Raw genomic sequence first — 19,625 nt, 5'->3', positions numbered from 1 at the left:
GGAGCTGGAACTGGGCTTCGACATGCTGAAACCACGGCTCCGGGTCATGCTGCAAAAACTCAGGTAATTTGACGGTAGCGGCAGACATCGCGGCCCCGCCGGCTTGTGCCTCCTTGATAGACATGTTCAAATGTCAGAGTCACCAATGTGGAAGCCGTGAAAGAGGAGACGGACAGAGTTGTCGAGTCGGTTTCTTTATTGCTTCACACCGCAGGACAGTAGACCTGTCAAACATTTCACCTGTGACATCACCGCACTTCCTCCTTTAACACCTACCGCATCACCAACCACACACCCCACATGTCACCAACACACCCCTTCCACTCTGAATGAGAGAACCTCCCTCAAGGTGCACCACAATATGTAACTAAAGGCAAATTGAGTACATTTGTTATTTCAGAGGAGTGTGTCAAACTGGTAGCCCTTTGCATGACTCAGTACTTATGAAGTAGCTCTATTTCTAAAAGGTTAGTGACCCTAAGATAAGATGTATTTTTTTCTGTTATTACTGTGAAGCACTTGGTGACTCTGTGTCTGTGAAAAGCGCTATACAAATAAATTTACTTTATGTTACTACTTTACTACCCCTGCTTTAGATCAATCAACTCACAGTTCATGGTCTTAGAATTAAATAGAATTCTGCCAAAGCTGAGCCCCAATGCCCTGACCGAGCCTCCTGTTTCCTCCTGTTTCCTCCTGTTCCGTCTTCTCGGTCACGAGTCAGGTGGTGGAGAAGGCGTACCCCACAGAGTCAGTGGGCGTGGTCTGCAGAGTGGGTGGGGTCTCCCAGGTGGTGGAGTACAGCGAGATCCAACCGGAGACGGCTGAACTCCGAGGACCTGGAGGGGAGCTGGTCTACAACGCTGGAAACATCTGCAACCACTTCTTCACCAGGAGCTTCTTGCAGGATGTGGCAGAGTAAGAAACACTTTCAGCTTCCACTCAGACAACTATTAATTAATAATCATATAAATATATATAATATATAATCAAAGGTGTTTTAAGATTACAAAACTCAAGTGACTCAAATTGACATTTTTATATTACTTTACATTTTATTTCCATGCCAGACCTATTTTTAAAAGTTGGCAAAAAAATATAAATAGCTATAAATATAAATAGCTTTAAACAACTAAACTCACTAAACCAGGAAAGAAAATTCAAAAAATTGTGAAAATCACAAGAAGAAAAAGTAGAAAAATGAGAGAAAAACATCAATAATGTTTAAAAAATTTAAAGTTGCTAAAATGACTAAAAAACAACGAAATAACCAAAACTGCTTCAGTAGATAAAATAGATAAAACATTAGAAACAACCAGAAAAGGTGAAAAAAAGGCAAAAAAAACAAAACTGAAAACAGCTAAGAGAACTAAAAAATGACTTAATCTATGATAAATGGCTGAAAAGATAAAAACGCTAATGACAAAAATGCTAATGTATACTATTTTACACTTTCATCATGAAACATCATAAATATAACGGAAATGCAAGTTTTGTAAAGCCATACATCAAACAACATGGGCCCCGTTTACACAACAGCAGTGTGCGGATACAGTGGATCTGAGAAGGTTTTATCCCGGCTCCCAAGATGGAAAGATTCTTTCACCATCGCTATTCCCTCCTGCAGAGACTGATGGAGGCTACTGAGCGCTTCTCTTCTCCTCCCTCCTCTCCCTCCTGCTCATCTACTTGTAAACAAACGTGGCGGCCCGTAGTGGTATTACTTGCGGTCTGTATTCTTGGTTTATCGTCTATATCAGTAGTTTTATAGTTGAGACTCTCCCTGATATCATCCGATGCGTCATCAGTCCATACGGATGTCGGATTCTCTCCATTTTCTTCATGTTTCTAGTGTTTTGTTCTCTGCACACATGTCTGTGTGGTTTCATTACAAAATCAAGCAACAGCGCCCTCCTGTGGCCTGGCATACTAACTACATCGTTGTCTGTGTGTCCACTACTGCAGTGTGAACGCCCTCCTTTTTTTAACGGATTAGGTGTTGTCATGTGAAACGTTGTCGTGTAAACAGGGCCTTATGTTTTAAAATATTTGTTTGTTTTTAATTCTAGATAAGCCACGAAAGTTTACTATTTTGACTTGGACTCTCAGCCTCAGTAGTATTTTTCAATGATTGTACTTGAAACATGTTTATGTAAAATGTTATTTCTTTTCATTTTGCAGAAATTTTAACAGCCAGCTGAAACAACACGTTGCCATCAAGAAGGTTCCCTTTGTGGATTCTTGTGGGAATCAAGTCAAACCTACTGAACCCAATGGCATCAAGATGGAGAAATTTGTTTTTGATGTCTTTCCCTTCTCCAAGTATGTCGAGTCCTGCTCTGTGTGTAAACATGATGCATATCGCAGCATTGCGTAGTTAAACGTTGACTTCCTGTCTTTGGAAGGAACTTCGTTGTGTTTGAGGTCCTGAGGGAAGACGAGTTCTCACCTCTGAAAAATGCTGACGGAGCAGCTACAGACAGTCCCACCACAGCCAGGAACTCCCTGCTGGCTCAGCACTTCCGCTGGGCCTCGCTTGCAGGCGCCGCCCTGCTGGATGAACATGAGAATATGATTCCTCCAACAAGCAGGTGTGTACACTCTACACAAGGAGCTTTTCCGTGGCAGATATGAAGAGTCAGTGCAGTTACATTATTGCAAGATGATGTTCTTTAAGAATCACAATCACACAGTCAGTCAGAATTGAGAATTAGACTTACAATCATTGATCTATTTGTGTCATTTTTATTTTTAAGTTAACCCTTTTACATCTGTTATTAGACAAAAGTATAAAATAAAATCACTTCACGTATTTATAGACATAATGCAAAACTACTACGTTTTTTTGCATTCTGTTGAATTTTCCATGAAAAAAAAAGGTTATTGAAAAACTACATTCTTCTGGTACTTCTTTACATGTGCAATAATAACAAACTGTCAAGAGAATTAATTTAAAATGAAACTTTATGCCTTAACATTATTCCACTCGGTATTCTGCTGCTCTGTTGCCACGGTGTTGCACCCATAGATGGCTACACCAGTAAAGGAGTAAATAAAAACAAAAAAATGAACGCGTTATTTTTGACAGTACTAGGATTTCTTAAACATGTGTACGTGGGTTGCATGCACATCAAAAAGTCATCAGTGTTGTTGAATCCCATTTGTTCTTAGTCACCATGCTCGTGCACTTCCAACAGCATTTACCTTCAGAAACACCTCCAATTAACCATATATGGTAACGACACGTCTATTTATATATATATTTTTCACCTCATCAAGGTAAAGACGACAAAAAAGAAGAACTTCTGTGAAACTGAAATCAAGGAACTTTTCAGGGGGCGTTGAAGCATACCAGAAAATATTTGGGTACTTTGAATGTTGAGTAAACCAGCCAAAGGTGAATTGCTGCATGGGATAGGGTAACCACCACAGTTAATTCTGTTGAGTCAGAGGAGAGATCGCCAGCAGAAATGTAAAGAAAAAAGTGGTTTGACTTTAAACTCGGTGCCGAAAATCCCAGAGTGGACAGAAGCTGGATGTGCACAGAGAGACCTTCACTTCTTGTTGTTTCTTGCTCCAACATAGTATGTAAATCACAGCATAAATCCATGGATAGTGTCAAGCATGTGCAGCAGTTCTCACCATCCTGGATGCAGTTGGAAGAGAACCCTGGAACGAAGAATATGTCCAGCTTAGTTACACCACCACCAAGAACTTCGACCAGACATGCGACCTGGGGGTACCGAAGAACCTGTTCCTTCCGAAGCTGGAAGCTTGGGGGGACCACACTGATGTGTCGGCTCTGCCAGCACTGATAGCTCAGCTCGGTCACACCCGAGAAGGGGGTGGGATTGGAAATCTCCCTGCTGAGCTCTTGACCTGGTTCGGGGATATACAGTCAAATGCCCCTGAGGACCAGAACACTCTCCATACCTGGGAAGAGATCATGGAATCTGAGGAAGTGACCAACAGAACAACGCTTCTAGAAGGATGGGAGATTGGCGAAGAAGAAGTGGGAATCAGAATCTTGATCAAAACAGGTACAGAGAGGAGACAAGCCCAATGTAATTGGATTCATCCTGAATCTGAGACACCCAGATGGTATTGGACATCAACATGTATCCCTTGGCCTGGAAGAAAGAACCAAGGGTACTGGAAAGAGGAAGACTATTATGCAGCGCACTTCAAGAATGAGACGTGTACAACTATCTTCCCTAGAGGAGGAATGTTTTGGGGATACTACAACCTAACGTGTGGAGCAGCATTTGCTGTGCGTCCGCCAAAAAGAAGCAAGTCAACGAAGGATCTCAACCAGACCTTCACAATCCCCATAGCACGAGGTACACTCTCATCAACTCTCTCACTATTGGCACCGAGAACCATGATTGTAAGCACAACAACTCAGCGAGACACTATAGATATAGTAGAGCCAGATTTTCGACCAAGAGACCGTAGTCATATCCGTAACCGTAGCAAAGAAATAGCAGCAAGATGTGTGAAGGACAAAATTCCAGTGATAAGATAAGAGATCCTTTATTTATCTCGCATGTGGAGAAATGTGCAGTGGTACAACAGGATAGTAAAGAGAAAGAAGTACATAGCAGGAACTAAAAAAAGCAGATAAAAAATACAATATAATAGAAAAATATGCACACGGTGCCTATAAGTGTGGACATGTACAGAATATGGGGGTGGATTTATTTTACATAGTAAATCCGTTCTTATAGATTATTATAGTTATAGCACCACTTCTTGCCCAGTTGCAGTGGAGTGATATTGTCCGGTGGTGGTGTGCAGTGGTCTACTGGGAGCAGGCTTGGTTGAAGAGTCTGACTGCAGCAGGGAGGAAGGACCGGCGGAGTCTCTCCTTCAGACACCGCGGGTGGAGAAGCCTGTCACTGACGGAGCTGCCCAGTGATGTGACGGTACCATGTAGGGGGTGGGAGACGGTCTCCATCAGGGATGAAAGCTTCTTCAACATCCTCCTGTCTCCCACCACCTCCACAGGGTCCAGGGGGCAGCCCAGGACAGAGCTGGCCTTCCTCACCAGTTGGTTCAGTTGGTTCCTGTCTGCAGCCGTAGAGCTGCTGCTCCAGCAGACCACTCCATTGAAGATGGCTGATGCCACCACTGAGTCATAAAAGGTCCTCAGGAGCGCCCCCTGCACTCCAAAGGACCTGAGTCTCCGCAGCAGATGGAGTCTGCTCTGGCCCTTCTTGTAGAGAGCGTGGGTGGTGTTGGACCAGTCCAGTTTATTGTTCAGGTGAACACCCAGGTACTTAGAAGAGTCCACTATCTCAATTTCCTTTCCCTGAATGTTCACCGGTGGGGGGGGAGTGGGTCTCCGCCTGCGGAAGTCCACCACCAGCTCTTTGGTTTTACCCGCATTGATCTGGAGGTGGTTCCGCTGGCACCAGTCCACAAAGTCCAGGTTGAGTTCTCTGTACTCCGCCTCGTTGTCATTGGTGATGAGGCCGACGATGGCGGAGTCGTCAGAGAACTTCTGCAGGTGACAGGTGGATGTGTTGTGGGAGGAGTCTGCAGTGTAGAGGGTGAAGAGGAAGGGAGCCCGGACCGTCCCCTGTGGAGCCCCCGTACTGCAGATGACCAGGTCAGACACACAGTCCCGTGTCCTCACAAACTGTGGCCGGTTGGTCAGGTAGTCCAGGAGCCAGGATGTGAGGTGCAGGTCGACTCCAGTGTGCTGCAGCTTGTCCCCCAGAAGCGTGGGCTGGATGGTGTTGAAAGCACTGGAGAAATCCTAGAACATGATCCTCACAGTGCTCCCAGCCCTCTCCAGGTGAGAGAGAGATCTCTCCATGAGGTAGAGGACGGCGTCCTCCACCCCGATGCCTGGCTGGTAGGCGAACTGCAGCTGGTCCATCGATGAGCTCACCAGGGGGCGCAGATGGAGAAGGACCAACCTCTCCAAGTTCTTCATCAGGTGTGATGTCAGCGCCACCGGCCTGAAGTGGTTGAAGTCCTTGGGGCGGGAGATCTTCGGCACCGGTACCACACAGGTCATCTTCCAGAGCTGTGGTACTCTCCCCAGTTGAAGGCTCAGGTTGAACATGTGCCCCATGACCCCACTGAGCTGGTCTGCACAGGTTCTGAGGAGTCTGGAGCTGATGCCATCCGGACCGGTAGCCTTCCTGACCTTTAGCCTCCTCAGCTCTCTGTTCACCTGGGCTGTTGTGAAGGACAGGCTGGAGCAGGGGGGCTGTGGGGGGGGTAGTTGTGGGAGTGAGGGTGTGGCTGACACTGAGGGGAGCAGAGAGCCACCGCTCAGGGGGGGTGGGATGGGGGTGGGGACAGCTGGTGGTGGTGATTGCAGCGGGATGGGATGGGTCGGGGGAGGGGGGGATGTCTGTTGAAAATGTTCAGATCATTCACCCACTCCTGGTCCCGAACCAGCTCGATGTTGGAGTCCTTGTGACCCGAGATGGCTTTCAGGTCCTTCCAGACTCCGCTGACATTCCGCTGCTGCAGCTGTTCCTCCATCTTCCTCCTGGAGCTGCTTTTCCCCTCCCTGATCTTCCTCCTCAGCTCTCTCTGCACAGTCCTCATCTCCTCCCTGTCTTTTGATTCACAGGCCGTCCTTTTGTCCTTGAGGACGGCCCTTATCTCAGGAGTGATCCACAGTTTGCTGTTGGTCTTGGTGAGAACCGTGTAATCCACACAGAAGTTTATGTAGTCTGTGATGCAGTTTGTGAGGCCGTCCATGTCCTCCTCGTGGTCCTCATAGAACACTTCCCATGCAGTCGTCTCAAAACAGTCTTTGAGAGCCTCTTCTGCCTCATCGGACCAGATTTTAATGGTGCGGGTCACATCTGGTTGTCTGTGTACCAGACCCCTGCTATTGGGACATATGGTTTAAATGTGAAACCCAGAATTACATTGTGGTCACCCCAGCCACCCACTTAACCAATGTGACCAAGGGAATGTACATGACAACACCATGGGCCTCCCATGAAGACTGGCTTAACAGAACTCTACCCTGGTTGTGAATTGTTCTGCTGAAACACTTCAGAGGAGCTTTCGCAAAAGGCTATGCCAGAAGTGGTCAAGGCTTAGCTGGCCCAGAGGAGACAGACATGTATGTTCAGAAACTCCCTACCCCTGTTGATCTGATGACGGCCCCTGGAGGGGATTTTCAGAAGATTGATGACTGCGTGGTGGAACAAGTGGTCAAGGCACTGGATGGAGGACAGTACGTGAGTAAAGGGGCCTTGCCCAGATGTCCATTGTGGCAAGAATGGAACAAGTATTACGGAACGTGGACCTACAACTGTAGCGGAGTTAGAACCAACAAAACCATCAAAGGTATTTTGCAAGCCTGGTCAGAGGAACACATAAGAGACGAAGGCTCTACCTGGTGGGGGCTGCAGAAGGAAGAAGTAAAAGAATGGGTGCTACATTGCTTGACTCAGTCCAACAACTATTGGGTAAAATATCAGTATTTGGCTACAGTTTATTCCAAGGATGGGGACATTTGGCCAGGAGTATGGTACGTAACTGATCCATACGTCAGCCCAAGGCCATGGAGCATGGTGTGCGACAAGGCCAACGCGACGTGTACAATTGGCTTAGCCAGAAAGCATTGCCAAGGAGTGCCTGGATGGGAAGACCACTGTCAAGGCCATTATGGTGAATGACATGGATTCTTACAAGACTTTTGTAATTATAAAGAGCGACATGCAAATAACTAACCTGAGAAGCTATTCTGTGCTGCACTGGCTGCACACTGCCGTTCGCTTTTTGAATATCTTTTGTATTATCAGCTGCCGTTTCCATAGCCTGAGCGATGTCTAGCGCCTTTTTGAAATCAAGCGCCGCCTCCCGTAACAAGCGGCGCTACATGCCGTCATCATTTATGCCACAGAACAACCTGTCATGCAACATGTCATCCAGCACGTTTCCAAACTCGCAGTGTTGGGATAACTGTCTCAGCTCAGCCACTGAAACTCCCAATTTCCGAGGGTGAGTGTGGAATTTAAAGCGTTGCACGATCATGGAGGGTTTCGGGCAGTGATGATTCTGCACCAACGTTACCAGTTCTTCCAAACCGAGCTCTCCGGGCTTCTGAGGAGTCGCCAAGTTCCCTATTAGCTTCTAAGTCTTTGCTCCGCACACACTGAGGAGAACTGACCTTTTCTTCCCCTCGTCATTGGTGTTGTTCGCCAGGAAAAAGTGCTCCAGCCTCTCGACATATTCAATCCAGTCGCCATCTCTCTCGGCGAATTCAGTGAGCGAGCTGACTGTAGCCATGTTGCTAATGCTAACGACACTGTCAAAACAGGTGTGGGTTTAATCCTCGTCGCCAAAAAGGTGTTATAACCTCAGCGCAAGGAGACACTCGCACTCGGTAACGTTGTAGATACTTTTTAGTAACACTTATACTTAATACAACACATGGCACCGCAGATCACCGGTACCTGGTTCCCACATAACAGTTCTGGGGTGAAACACACACCACAGTGCAAAGGTTCCGGGTTCCAGCCCGAACAGCCACTTCATTAGCACAAACACTCATTATAACACGAATTGAGCATTTTTAATTAAAGGAAACTGGGGACATACTATGTGGGGCATTCCAGCTTGTTGAGCAGCTGGTGTGATGCTCAACAAGTTCTATTTGTAGATTCATTATTCTACCACTAGATTATGTGCACGGCCGGAGTTGAGCTTGTGTTCACACACATTGCTAAGTTTAAGTCCAAGTTGATCAATTCCATCCTTTGCGTGATAATGTTCGTACTCACTCACTACACACACATCTGTGTGTACACACGGATGATAAATGAGGCTCCTGGACGTCATTGACATCTGAAGGTGTGTCGTAGTGTCGGATAACAAGCTGCAGATACTTTCAATCTTAGGATTTGTGGACGTTGTGAGCAAATGCCGAATCCAGACCTGTTGCTATGGAAACTTGATCAAACTACTGTCACACCTTGAAGGCAAAAGAAGAAGTTGGTCAACAGGCCAACTGTTTGTGTCAAACTGTTGATGAACAGTTCACCTTTATCCTGCTTTATGGGCAAATACTATTTCCATGAAGAACTATTAAGATTTAACACAATTTTAATAGTGAACTCCAGCTGTCACTTGATTTCAGGACTCTTGACTCGAATTGACTTCAGTTATTTGGGAAAAAAAAAAGCTGTAGCATTCCAGTTGAAAATGTAGAATATATTAGGAAAAAAAGCCTTTCCTTACTGGTCAAGCTGGAATCCAGATGTATTACACAATTATCCTAATCTTTAGTACTAAAGGTTTGGTTTTAGAAGGGGCCTGGCTCAGATGAGGCTCCAGCTCGTAATAAACCTGGTGGAAACCTGGTGGTGATTGTGACGTTACAACCACCAGGATGACCGAGGATGAAAAGGCTCTCATTTATTTATTTTGTTTGAACTTTTTATTTATTCAGAACATTTTTCAATCAGAACAGAACAGTGAGATGTACTTCATCTGAAGACAAGAACAGATACAGAGTAATTAAATACTCATAATTGGGAAAAAAAGGGAAAAAAATAAATCAATAAAAATCACACCTACAAGCAAAAATAATCAACAAACATATCTAAATAGAGGAGGAGTCTAAGGCCCATTCAGTTTGATCAAAATTGGTTCCTAACATTTCTCAAATTTTCCTATCTTCAATTTTAGTCTTCATTGCATTACACTGGGGGGGGGGGGGTCATCCATAAAGCTGTGATTGTCTTTTTTGCTACCAAGAGCATCACTCTCAGCAGGTAGCTGAGTACCTCTCCAGAACTCCACTATCTTGGGGCAATCCTCAGATATATGAGTAAAGTCCCCCACCACTCCACAGTCCCTCCAGCATAGATTAGATGTGTTGTTATATAGATATAGACATAGACACACACATTGCACCCACTCCCTCAAAACACAAAGACACACCCTTACATGCATCCAACACTCCACAGGGTGGGGGGAGGGCAGGAGACGTGGCTCCCCCCAGCACCTCCCGCTGGGGTCTCACCCCGGCCCGGGGTGAGTGCGGCTGGAATGCGGGCGGCGCACTCCCTCGGGCATGGCCCTCGTGGGGGGGCTGGGGGGCGGTGCTCCTTCCACATTCGCTGTTGGATTAGTGGAGGATGGGATATCGCGGTGGCCGGGTGGGGGCCCGGCCGGCGGCCCTGGGGGGCGAAAGGCATCACCCCCCCCCCTGCAAAGTGTGTGAGTGTGAGTGTGAGTGTCTGTGTCTGTGTCTGTGTCTGTGTCTGTGTCTGTGTCTGAGTCGGGGTGGGGGTGGGGGTGGGTGTTTGTGGGGGGGTGGGTGGGTGTGTGGGTTTATCTACCAAGCGGAGGGAGAATCATGGGGCGGGAAAGTGGGGGGTGGGATATGAAGCTCCTGGGGGTGGAGAGTTGTCCTCCGACCGGGCCTGTTCGGGTCTTCGCTTTTCCCGGTCTGGGGGCGGGGCTGGTCTGGGGCGCGGCGGGGGCTCTTGGCCCGCTCGGCCCGGGGCCCTACTCTGGCCTTTTCTCGGCTTGGCGGCTTGGGTCGAGGCCTTGGGCCCTTTATCCTTCTCCTGTGGGCTCCTCTTGCCTGGGGGGGATTCCCCTCTGCATTCTCAATCTGGTGCTTTTTGGGCGAGGGCGGGGCTCTCTGGGGTGGTTTGCTGGGGTCCCCCCGGGTCTGGGGGGCTGCCGGCCGCCGGGGTGGCGGTGTCCGGGCCCGATGGCTTCGGGCCCCGGGGTGTCGCTACGGGTCCCCCCACAACAGTTCCGGCTACACCGAGTGGACAAACCACACACACACACACACACACACACACACACACACACACACACACACACACACACACACACACACACATAACACACACACACACACACACACACATAACACACACACACACACACACACACACACACACACACACACACACACACTTCCACTCCTCACTAAAGGTGCTTCTGAAGTTGCTTGTTCTCTGTCATCATTTGTTTAAACTCTCAAAATCCTGTTCCTCTTTTGTTGTTGCTTCTTTGTTAATTCATGTTCCTGCTTCATCTTACTGTCTAGATAGAGCTGCTCGGGCTGGTTAATCTAGAAAATCAGGTTACTGTCTAGATAGAGCTGCTCAGGCTGGTTTAATCTAGAAAATCATGTTACTGTCTAGATAGAGCTGCTCCGGCTGGTTAATCTAGAAAATCATGTTAATGTCTAGATAGAGCTGCTCAGGCGGGTTTAATCTAGAAAATCATGTTAATGTCTAGATAGAGCTGCTCAGGCTGGTTAATCTAGAAAATCAGGTTACTGTCTAGATAGAGCTGCTCAGGCTGGTTTAATCTAGAAAATCATGTTACTGTCTAGATAGAGCTGCTCAGGCTGGTTAATCTAGAAAATCAGGTTACTGTCTAGATAGAGCTGCTCATTCTGGTTAATCTAGAAAATCAGGTTACTGTCTAGATAGAGCTGCTCAGGCTGGTTAATCTAGAACATCATGTTACTGTCTAGATAGAGCTGCTCATGCTGGTTAATCTAGAACATCATGTTACTGTCTAGATAGAGCTGCTCAGGCTGGTTAATCTAGAAAATCAGGTTACTGTCTAGATAGAGCTGCTCAGGCTGGTTAATCTAGAACATCATGTTACTGTCTAGATAGAGCTGCTCAGGCTGGTTAATCTAGAAAATCATGTTACTGTCTAGATAGAGCTGCTCAGGCTGGTTAATCTAGAACATCATTTTACTGTCTAGATAGAGCTGCTCAGGCTGGTTAATCTAAGAAAATCATGTCACTGTCTAGATAGAGCTGCTCAGGCTGGTTTAATCTAGAAAATCATGTCACTGTCTAGATAGAGCTGCTCAGGCTGGTTTAATCTAGAACATCATTTTACTGTCTAGATAGAGCTGCTCAGGCTGGTTAATCTAGAAAATCAGGTTACTGTCTAGATAGAGCTGCTCAGGCTGGTTTAATCCAATAACAGTTGTAAAGTATTTGGATCAGTGTGATAACTGCAAATAATATATGTAGTACTAACAAGGGTATTGTATGTTATGGTGTATGAGTTGTGCAATGAATATTAACCCTTTACTTGTCCATTTTTTAAATCCCTTGTCTATCCTACCTGCCACAAAATCTGGACTTTTAGTAATGCTCACTGAATTTAATAAGTGCAATTCTTTTTGGACGACAGACCATGTTTTTATTGTTTCTTTAATCAATCTATTCTGAATCATTCTGATCCTGTCATGAAGGCCAGCGATCCTCACTCCATCCTTGGGCATGCCTGTTGCTCCATTTCCACCCATATTGTATCTTTGTCCTGAGTTATCCATAATATAAGCGCTCTAAGTTGTGCTCCCAAGAAATAATTAATCAGATTTGGCAGATTTAATCCTCCCTGGTTCTTTGGAAGCAACAGTGTTTTATATTTAATTCTCGCTTTTTTGTTTTGCTTTACAAACCTTGATATATTTCTGTCCCATATTCTGGATTTGGGGATGTTAATAGGAAGTGGTTGAAAAAGGAAGAGTAGTCTTGGCAGGATGTTCATCCTAACTGTCTCCACCCTCCCACTTAGTATTAAGGGTAGAACGCCCCACCTATCCAAGTATCTATTAATGTCTTTCATTAATTTGCCGTAATTTTCATCATATAACTTTGAGGTTTAAGAACAACCCCCAAGTCTCTGAAACCTTTGCCAGTCCATTTAAAAATTTAATTTTTTCTCAGCTCCGTTTGACTTCCACCCGATATCATCAGAGCAATGGATTTATCCTCATTAGTGACATATTCTGATACTTTACCATATTCCTTATGATTCATCATCAGCACTGGATTATTTAACATTACCGCGAACGATGATACTTTATGTTCTATGCCACCTTCATCCCTTATACCCAATATCAGATTATTCTGCCGTATTAATTCAGCCAACGGTTCGATGTTTCCAGCAAAGAGCAGAGGACTCAGACAGTCACCCTGTCCTACTCCTCGTTCCAGGGTAAAGAATTCCCAGCAGCAGCCATCAGCTCTTATCCGTCATCTGGGGTTCTTGTAGATAATTCTGACCCAATCAATAACATTTTGGTGAAATCCCAATGATGCTAATGTTCGGTATATAAAATTCCATTTCCCCTATTGAAGGCTTTCTGAGCGTCCAGGCTCAGCAGCATGGAGGGTTGGACTCTGGTCTTTGCGGTTGAAGTGATATTTGCTCCCTGCCGGCCAGCAATGAATCCAGTTTGATCTGTCTTTATTAATTTGGATATCTATTTTTGCATTCTTTTTGCCATTATATTTGTAAGGATCGTTAGAGAGCAGACTCACCGCAGGGAGTTGGATCTTTCCCCTCTTTATGTAGAAGTGATATGATTGCTTCCGACCATGATTCATGTGGATCTGCTGATGTAAGAGCATAATTAAATACCTTAAATAATGCCGGTGTGATTACTTCCCTAAAACTTTTATAAAACTCTCCTGGAAACCCATCTGTGATCGGTGATTTATTATTTTTCAAGGTCTTAATAGTAAAATTTCCTGTGATAATATCGGTGGAATCATCTCCGATGCTTCCTCTTCTGTCAGTGTTTGTAATCAGACAGTTTTAGTTTCCTCTTCCTCAAAGTTAGTTTCTCATTCTGCATAGAAATTCTTATAATAGTCTGCAAATGCTTCTACAATCTCTTTGGCCTAACCATAATCTGTCCATGTGTTGGATGTTTTATTTTTGAACTGATTCTACTTGTTTGAGCCTTTCTCAGTTGGAATGCTAATAAGCATAGTAGTATTTCTGATTAGTGAAACGCAGGGCTCCTTCTGCTCTCAATGTCAAAAGTTCCTTTAATTTATCTCTTGTTGTTTTCAACTGACTGAGTATGTGTTTATCTGATGTTCTTTTATGTTTTGTCTTTAATTCTTTAATCTTATCCTCTAGTTCTATTTATCTTCTTTGTCTTTCTCTTTTCAATCTAGATGCTATTTCTATCATTTTACCTCGTATCACTGCTTTGCCTCCATCCCATAGTGTAGATGGAGTCACCTCTCCATTATCATTGATTTCAAAGTACTATTATAAATGTTGATGTATTTCTTTTACCACTTCTTCATTCGATAACATTGGTACATTCAAACTCATGGTCACTTATCGTTCATGGTTCTGTACCACATGTCTGTATTCTATGTTCTTTTGACATATAAAAGAGGTGTATTCTTTCCCTTCCATGTGGATGCCATGTGGATTTGAGTAGAAAGTATAGTCTCTGCCTGTTGGATTATTGTTCCTCCAGGGATCCATAAGACCCTGTCCCCCCCCCGGGGTTGGGAGGGAGCCTGTCCAGTCCACTGTTTTGCACTGTATTGAAATAACCTTTAACTATAACCATTCCCTTTGCATTTGTGGTTATCGCTTCAGCTAACTGGAAAAAGAGAAGGGATTGTTCTTTAATCAGTCTTGCCAGCACTTTCTTGTTGTGCTCTTTTCCTAGTTCACGCAGCTCTTTCCACGCCGCTCACCTCTCCTCCAGGCTGCCTCCTTCAGCCGACTCTGTGTTTTTTTCTTTCACTCCAGCCTTTCCAAACGTCACCATATTTTCCATACACGCGCTAAAGATGCATTATTTTGTAGAGTTCATCACTTTGCCCCAGTTATTCCTTAGTTTAATGTGAGTTTAATAGTTTTTTTTCAGAGCTTCTCTCCCTGATACCTTCTACCACCTCGCCCACCGGAAGCTCTCTCTTTAAATGACAGTGAGGTGAGGTCTGGACAAAAGAAAGAAATGACTTCACTGTTCTGTTAAAAAACTTTTCTATTTCTCACTTTGTAGGATGGACAACAACACATAATGCACTTACAGTATTTATCTGCTGAATGAAATATGATTAAATGACATGGTTATTTAGGTGATCTGTAGAACTCTATTCAATACAGAGTCTTTTCACATTTATTAGGGTGACATGTTTTCAGGCTTCAGGGTTTTTGGGAGAATAATGAAGAATGAACCACAGTACAGAGACTGCACTGCTAAAAGTTACTAATGACCTTCTAACGGCCTCAGATAGAGGTCTTCTATCGGTTTTAGTTCTTCTGGACCTTAGTGCCGCATTTGATACTGTCGATCATAATATACTTTTAAGGAGATTAGAAGATGCCGTCGGCATTAAAAACTTAGCCTTAAACTGGTTTAAATCATATTTATCTGACCGCTTTCAATTTGTTCATGTAAATAACAAATCTTCAATGCATGAACGGGTCCTGTGTGGAGTACCACAAGGCTCCGTCCTCGGACCGATATTGTTTAATCTCTATATGTTGCCACTCGGAAATATAATTAGGAAACACAGCATTAACTTTCATTGTTATGCAGATGATACTCAGCTCTATTTATCAGTTAAAGCCAATCAGGCCGACCAACTTGTTAAACTAGAGTCCTGCCTCAGGGACGTTAAGTCCTGGATGTCTATCAACTTCTTAATGCTCAACACATCCAAGACTGAGGTTCTAATCCTAGGTCCTAAAAAGCTCAGGGATTACTTTTCAGATAGTCTGATTACCTTAGATAATATTGCCTTAACCTCTAACAGTGATATTAGGAACCTGGGTGTTATTTTTGATCAGGATCTGTCCTTTATGTCCCATGTTAAACATGTCTCCAGGACAGCCTTCTTCCATCTAAGGAATATTGCAAAAATGAGAAACTTCTTGTCCTTCAAAGATGCAGAACAAATGCTTCCTGCCTTTGTGACTTCAAGATTAGATTATTGTAACTCCCTAATGTCAGGATGTCCAAACTCCTCTGTTAGGATCTTCCAGCTAGAGCAGAACGCTGCTGCAGGTTTACTAACCAGAACTGGAAGAAGAGAGCACATCTCCCCAGTCTTAGCATCCTTACACTGGCTTCACATCAAATCTAGAATAGAATTCAACATCCTTCTGATCACATCTAAAACTCTTCATCACCAGGCTCCGTCCTATATCGAGAAACTTCTAGAAGTTTATCACCCTCCACGAGCCCTTCGCTCTGAGGATGCAGGACTGTTGGTAATCCCTAAAGTCCATAAAAGTAAAACAGGAGGCAGGAGTTTCAGCCATATGGCTCCTTTACTCTGGAATCAACTACCAGCCTCGGTCCGAAAGGCCGACACCATTAGTTTATTTAAGAGTAGACTAAAAACATTCCTATTTGATAAAGCTTATCCTTAGGAATAAAATAGGAATAAAATAGGAGCACTAAGTTGAGCTGCTCTAGGCCTAGACTGCTGAGGGGATTTTTTCTCTCCCGTTAAAGGGAGGAACTCTACATTTGGAGCTTCTGTTTCTTGTCTTTCTTTCTTTCTCTCTGTGTAACAACATTACTGGAGCCACCAGACACTGCCGCCGTCTTTTTTATCCCTGACAGGAGGAGAGCAGGATCCAGGGGATCAGACCCAAGACTCACAGAGTGGAGTTACGACGGTCCTACTACCCGACCCCCCCACAGCACCGGGACCCCACCGCAACGGCACGGCCCTTAAACTCCAGACTGAGATTGGCTCATCATCAGACCAATGCTCATCATAGACTTTTCTTAGTATTTGTACTTATCTGGCCTGTCTGCCACTCTCTCTCTCCCTCTTCATTTCCTCTCTCTCCCTGTCCTATCCCATGTACTTCTCCCCCCAACCGGTCAAGGCGGATGGCCGTCCTTCCAGAGTCTAGGGTCCGCCCCACGGTTTCTTCCTGAAGAGGGAGTTCTTGAACTTCTCTCCATGCGAGGGAGTTTTTCCTGGCCACTGTTGCTTGTTCACCTGCTTGCTTTGGAAGGGTTTAGTTGGGTCCTGTTGTACTCTATCATTGTAAGAGCACTTTGAGATGTTTGTTGATGTGATTTAGCGCTTTACAAATAAAATTGAATTGAATTGAATTGAATAATACAATCATGGATCCCTTCACAGTGGATTAGCAGCCGTCGGTCCTCCTGCGCAGTTTGAGATTTCACCGCTGGTCTCTTACTTTGGAGAGGTGAGTCTGATGAAACTCATGCTTTTCCTTGTCTTCCTGATGAATTATGTCAATGCTTTAGTTTGGCTCCCTGTGGTTCTCAGGGCCTGGACCAGCTGCTGAAAGGGAGGAAGCTGAAAGTTCCCTTCATTCTGGATGGTGCCAGAGCCACACAGCTGCAAGCTCAGGAGCATTTCTCTGATGAAGTGAGTGCTGTGTGACGGCAGCAGACAGTCCAGCACACCACAGTCCAAACCTCCAGACGGTGACTCCAAATGGAAGCGTTTGGGTTTCAACACAACAATGCACAATCCTTTAAAATGAACTGTATGAGATCACAATCATATCAGACCGGCTCGTGTCCCTGCCAATGGCTGAAGCTGCACTGTGAAGGAAACAAATGAAGGAAGGGAAGAAGTTCTGGGAATTTCTATAAAATTGTTTTGATATACCAAATTCACAATAAAAACCTCAAAGATTGTTTGAGGTTTTATTTTCCACCGCTACTAATCATACATTTTCAAAGTTTCTTTCTGAGCTTTTTTAATAGAGCACAAAATGTTTTTTGAATTTGAAGAACATGCAGTAAAGTAGCTCCTGAATTCTGAGGTCAAGTCGCCTTCAGAGCAGCGTTACACTGAGTGCATTAAGAAAAGCTGTAAATCACAGACCACCGCTCTGACAATCAAAAAATAAGACTAATAGAGGAGCGCACAGGAGAAACTATGGACTATTTCACAAAATAACATCAATGTATTTTACCTGAAGGAGCATTCATGTATATTTAAAATCTTCAGGCATTACATTGAAGATTATTGAACTATTTCCACTTTTCTGGGCAGGCTGTCTGTGAGAAAGTTTCACCCAATTATCCTGAACATATATACAGTATATGGACTGTACAAAGTGATCTTAAGACATACAGTCCCCTCCAAAGGTATTGGAATAGAAAGGCCAATTGCTTTGTTTTTGTCCATTGTCTTTAAACTGAAGACATTTCAGTTTAAAATCAAAACATGAATAGGAGACAAGAGTTGTGAATTTCAGCTTTTATTAGCTGCTATTTACATCTCAATGTCTTAAACAACTCAGGCCTACCGCCCTTTCTATATTTAGGTGAGCAAAAGTAATGTTATTCACTTTAACATTTAATATTTGGTGGCATAACTATGGGGACATTATTGTCGGGAGGTGAATGAAAAGAACTTCGCTGATACTTGCTTGGATAAAAAGGATTTAATATCAAATTAGTAGTATCAGAATCACAACCCTTATCTGCAGAGAGGGCTGCGGGATCAGCGTACTGAAATGCTTCGCCCATGCTTCTTTGTTTGAATAAAAATGTTTAAGATGGAATCAGGTGGCATCAAAAATCACAGATTGATGACATGAGTCAGGATGAGAGAAGCTGGCTTCCAATCTGCTCCTCTGCCAGCACATATAATAATCAATGCATACAACTGGCCTCCTGGCCCCTTGGCCTCCTGGCCTCCTGGCCCCTTGGCCTCCTGGCCTCCTGGCCTCCTGGCCCCTTGGCCTCCTGGCCTCCTGGCCCCTTGGCCTCCTGGCCCCTTGGCCTCCTGGCCTCCTGGCCTCCTGGCCTCCTGGCCCCTTGGCCTCCTGGCCCCTTGGCCTCCTGGCCTCCTGGCCTCCTGGCCTCCTGGCCTCCTGGCCCCTTGGCCTCCTGGCCCCTTGGCCTCCTGGCCTCCTGGCCTCCTGGCCTCCTGGCCCCTTGGCCTCCTGGCCTCCTGGCCTCCTGGCCTCCTGGCCTCCTGGCCCCTTGGCCTCCTGGCCCCTTGGCCTCCTGGCCTCCTGGCCCCTTGGCCTCCTGGCCCCTTGGCCTCCTGGCCTCCTGGCCCCTTGGCCTCCTGGCCTCGTGGCCTCCTGGCCTCCTGGCCTCCAGACATCCTGACAGGAAGAGATGTGAACTGGCACTTGACCTGAGCAAGACCCAGGCCAAGAAGCCAGACAACACAGAACATGTCTTCTGATTACAAACAAAAGTAGCGGAAGAAAATATGAAAGTATATGAATGAAATATGAAACTACACTTCAGTAGGAAAACTATTGGTCAATGCATATAGAGAGCTGTCTGTATTTTAATCTGTATGTCCAAAGTCAGAGGTGTCAATGTGTAAAATAATTTATAATGTGAACCTGAATCTGCAAAAGACGTCTTGTAATTTGTAAGTCTGTCATTAGGTATTTAAATGCGTAAAAAATCTTCTCATCTGTATTAGAATTTGTACATGTAGTAAGATTTGTCAATACGTACAAAGATATTTGGAATTGAAAAGTCTGTTTTCAGCTTCAAATCCTGTAAATACAGACAACTCACCAGTTCTGAGTCAAGCAGTTTGGCTGTTTTTTGTACACGTGACTTTTGCTCCACTTCTGCCATCTGAAGGATTTGAAGCTGTAAAGGCTGTTTTTTGCTGCCCTGAGCTCAGGCTCACAGGAACCTTCATTCCAGCTGCACACTGCTCTGCCTCAGTAGGTGCAGGCAGGTGGTACAGGGCAGGTGGCACCATACGCCTTTGAGCATACGCCATATTGTGGGGCAGGGTGTTGACAAGTTTAGCCTCAAACAATCAGCACATAGCTTAAAATAAACTGTTTGATACACTACCAGTCACAATATATGTCAATTTGTGTCATGTGTGATGTATAAC

The 19,625-nt window shown here is 44.9% G+C and overlaps 1 protein-coding gene across 1 annotated transcript in view; it reads left to right on the top strand.

Moving 5' to 3' along the window:
- uap1l1 (UDP-N-acetylglucosamine pyrophosphorylase 1 like 1) overlaps nucleotides 1–19,299 on the top strand; it is a 46,030-nt gene extending 26,731 nt beyond the window's left edge. Inside the window, exons 5-9 of the mRNA XM_080477529.1 lie at nucleotides 725–918; nucleotides 2,182–2,322; nucleotides 2,406–2,591; nucleotides 16,908–16,974; nucleotides 17,058–19,299. Coding sequence (XP_080333655.1) covers nucleotides 725–918; nucleotides 2,182–2,322; nucleotides 2,406–2,591; nucleotides 16,908–16,974; nucleotides 17,058–17,174 — 705 coding nt within the window. The 3' untranslated portion in view covers nucleotides 17,175–19,299. The remainder of the gene's footprint in view (nucleotides 1–724; nucleotides 919–2,181; nucleotides 2,323–2,405; nucleotides 2,592–16,907; nucleotides 16,975–17,057) is intronic.
- Nucleotides 19,300–19,625: the final 326 nt, after the last annotated feature.

Source organism: Lipophrys pholis (genome assembly GCF_963383615.2).
Source record: "Lipophrys pholis genome assembly, chromosome: 12".
NCBI lineage: Eukaryota > Metazoa > Chordata > Actinopteri > Blenniiformes > Blenniidae > Lipophrys > Lipophrys pholis.
Note: the sequence above shows the minus strand (reverse complement) of the source record. Positions and strands in the feature narration are given on the sequence as shown.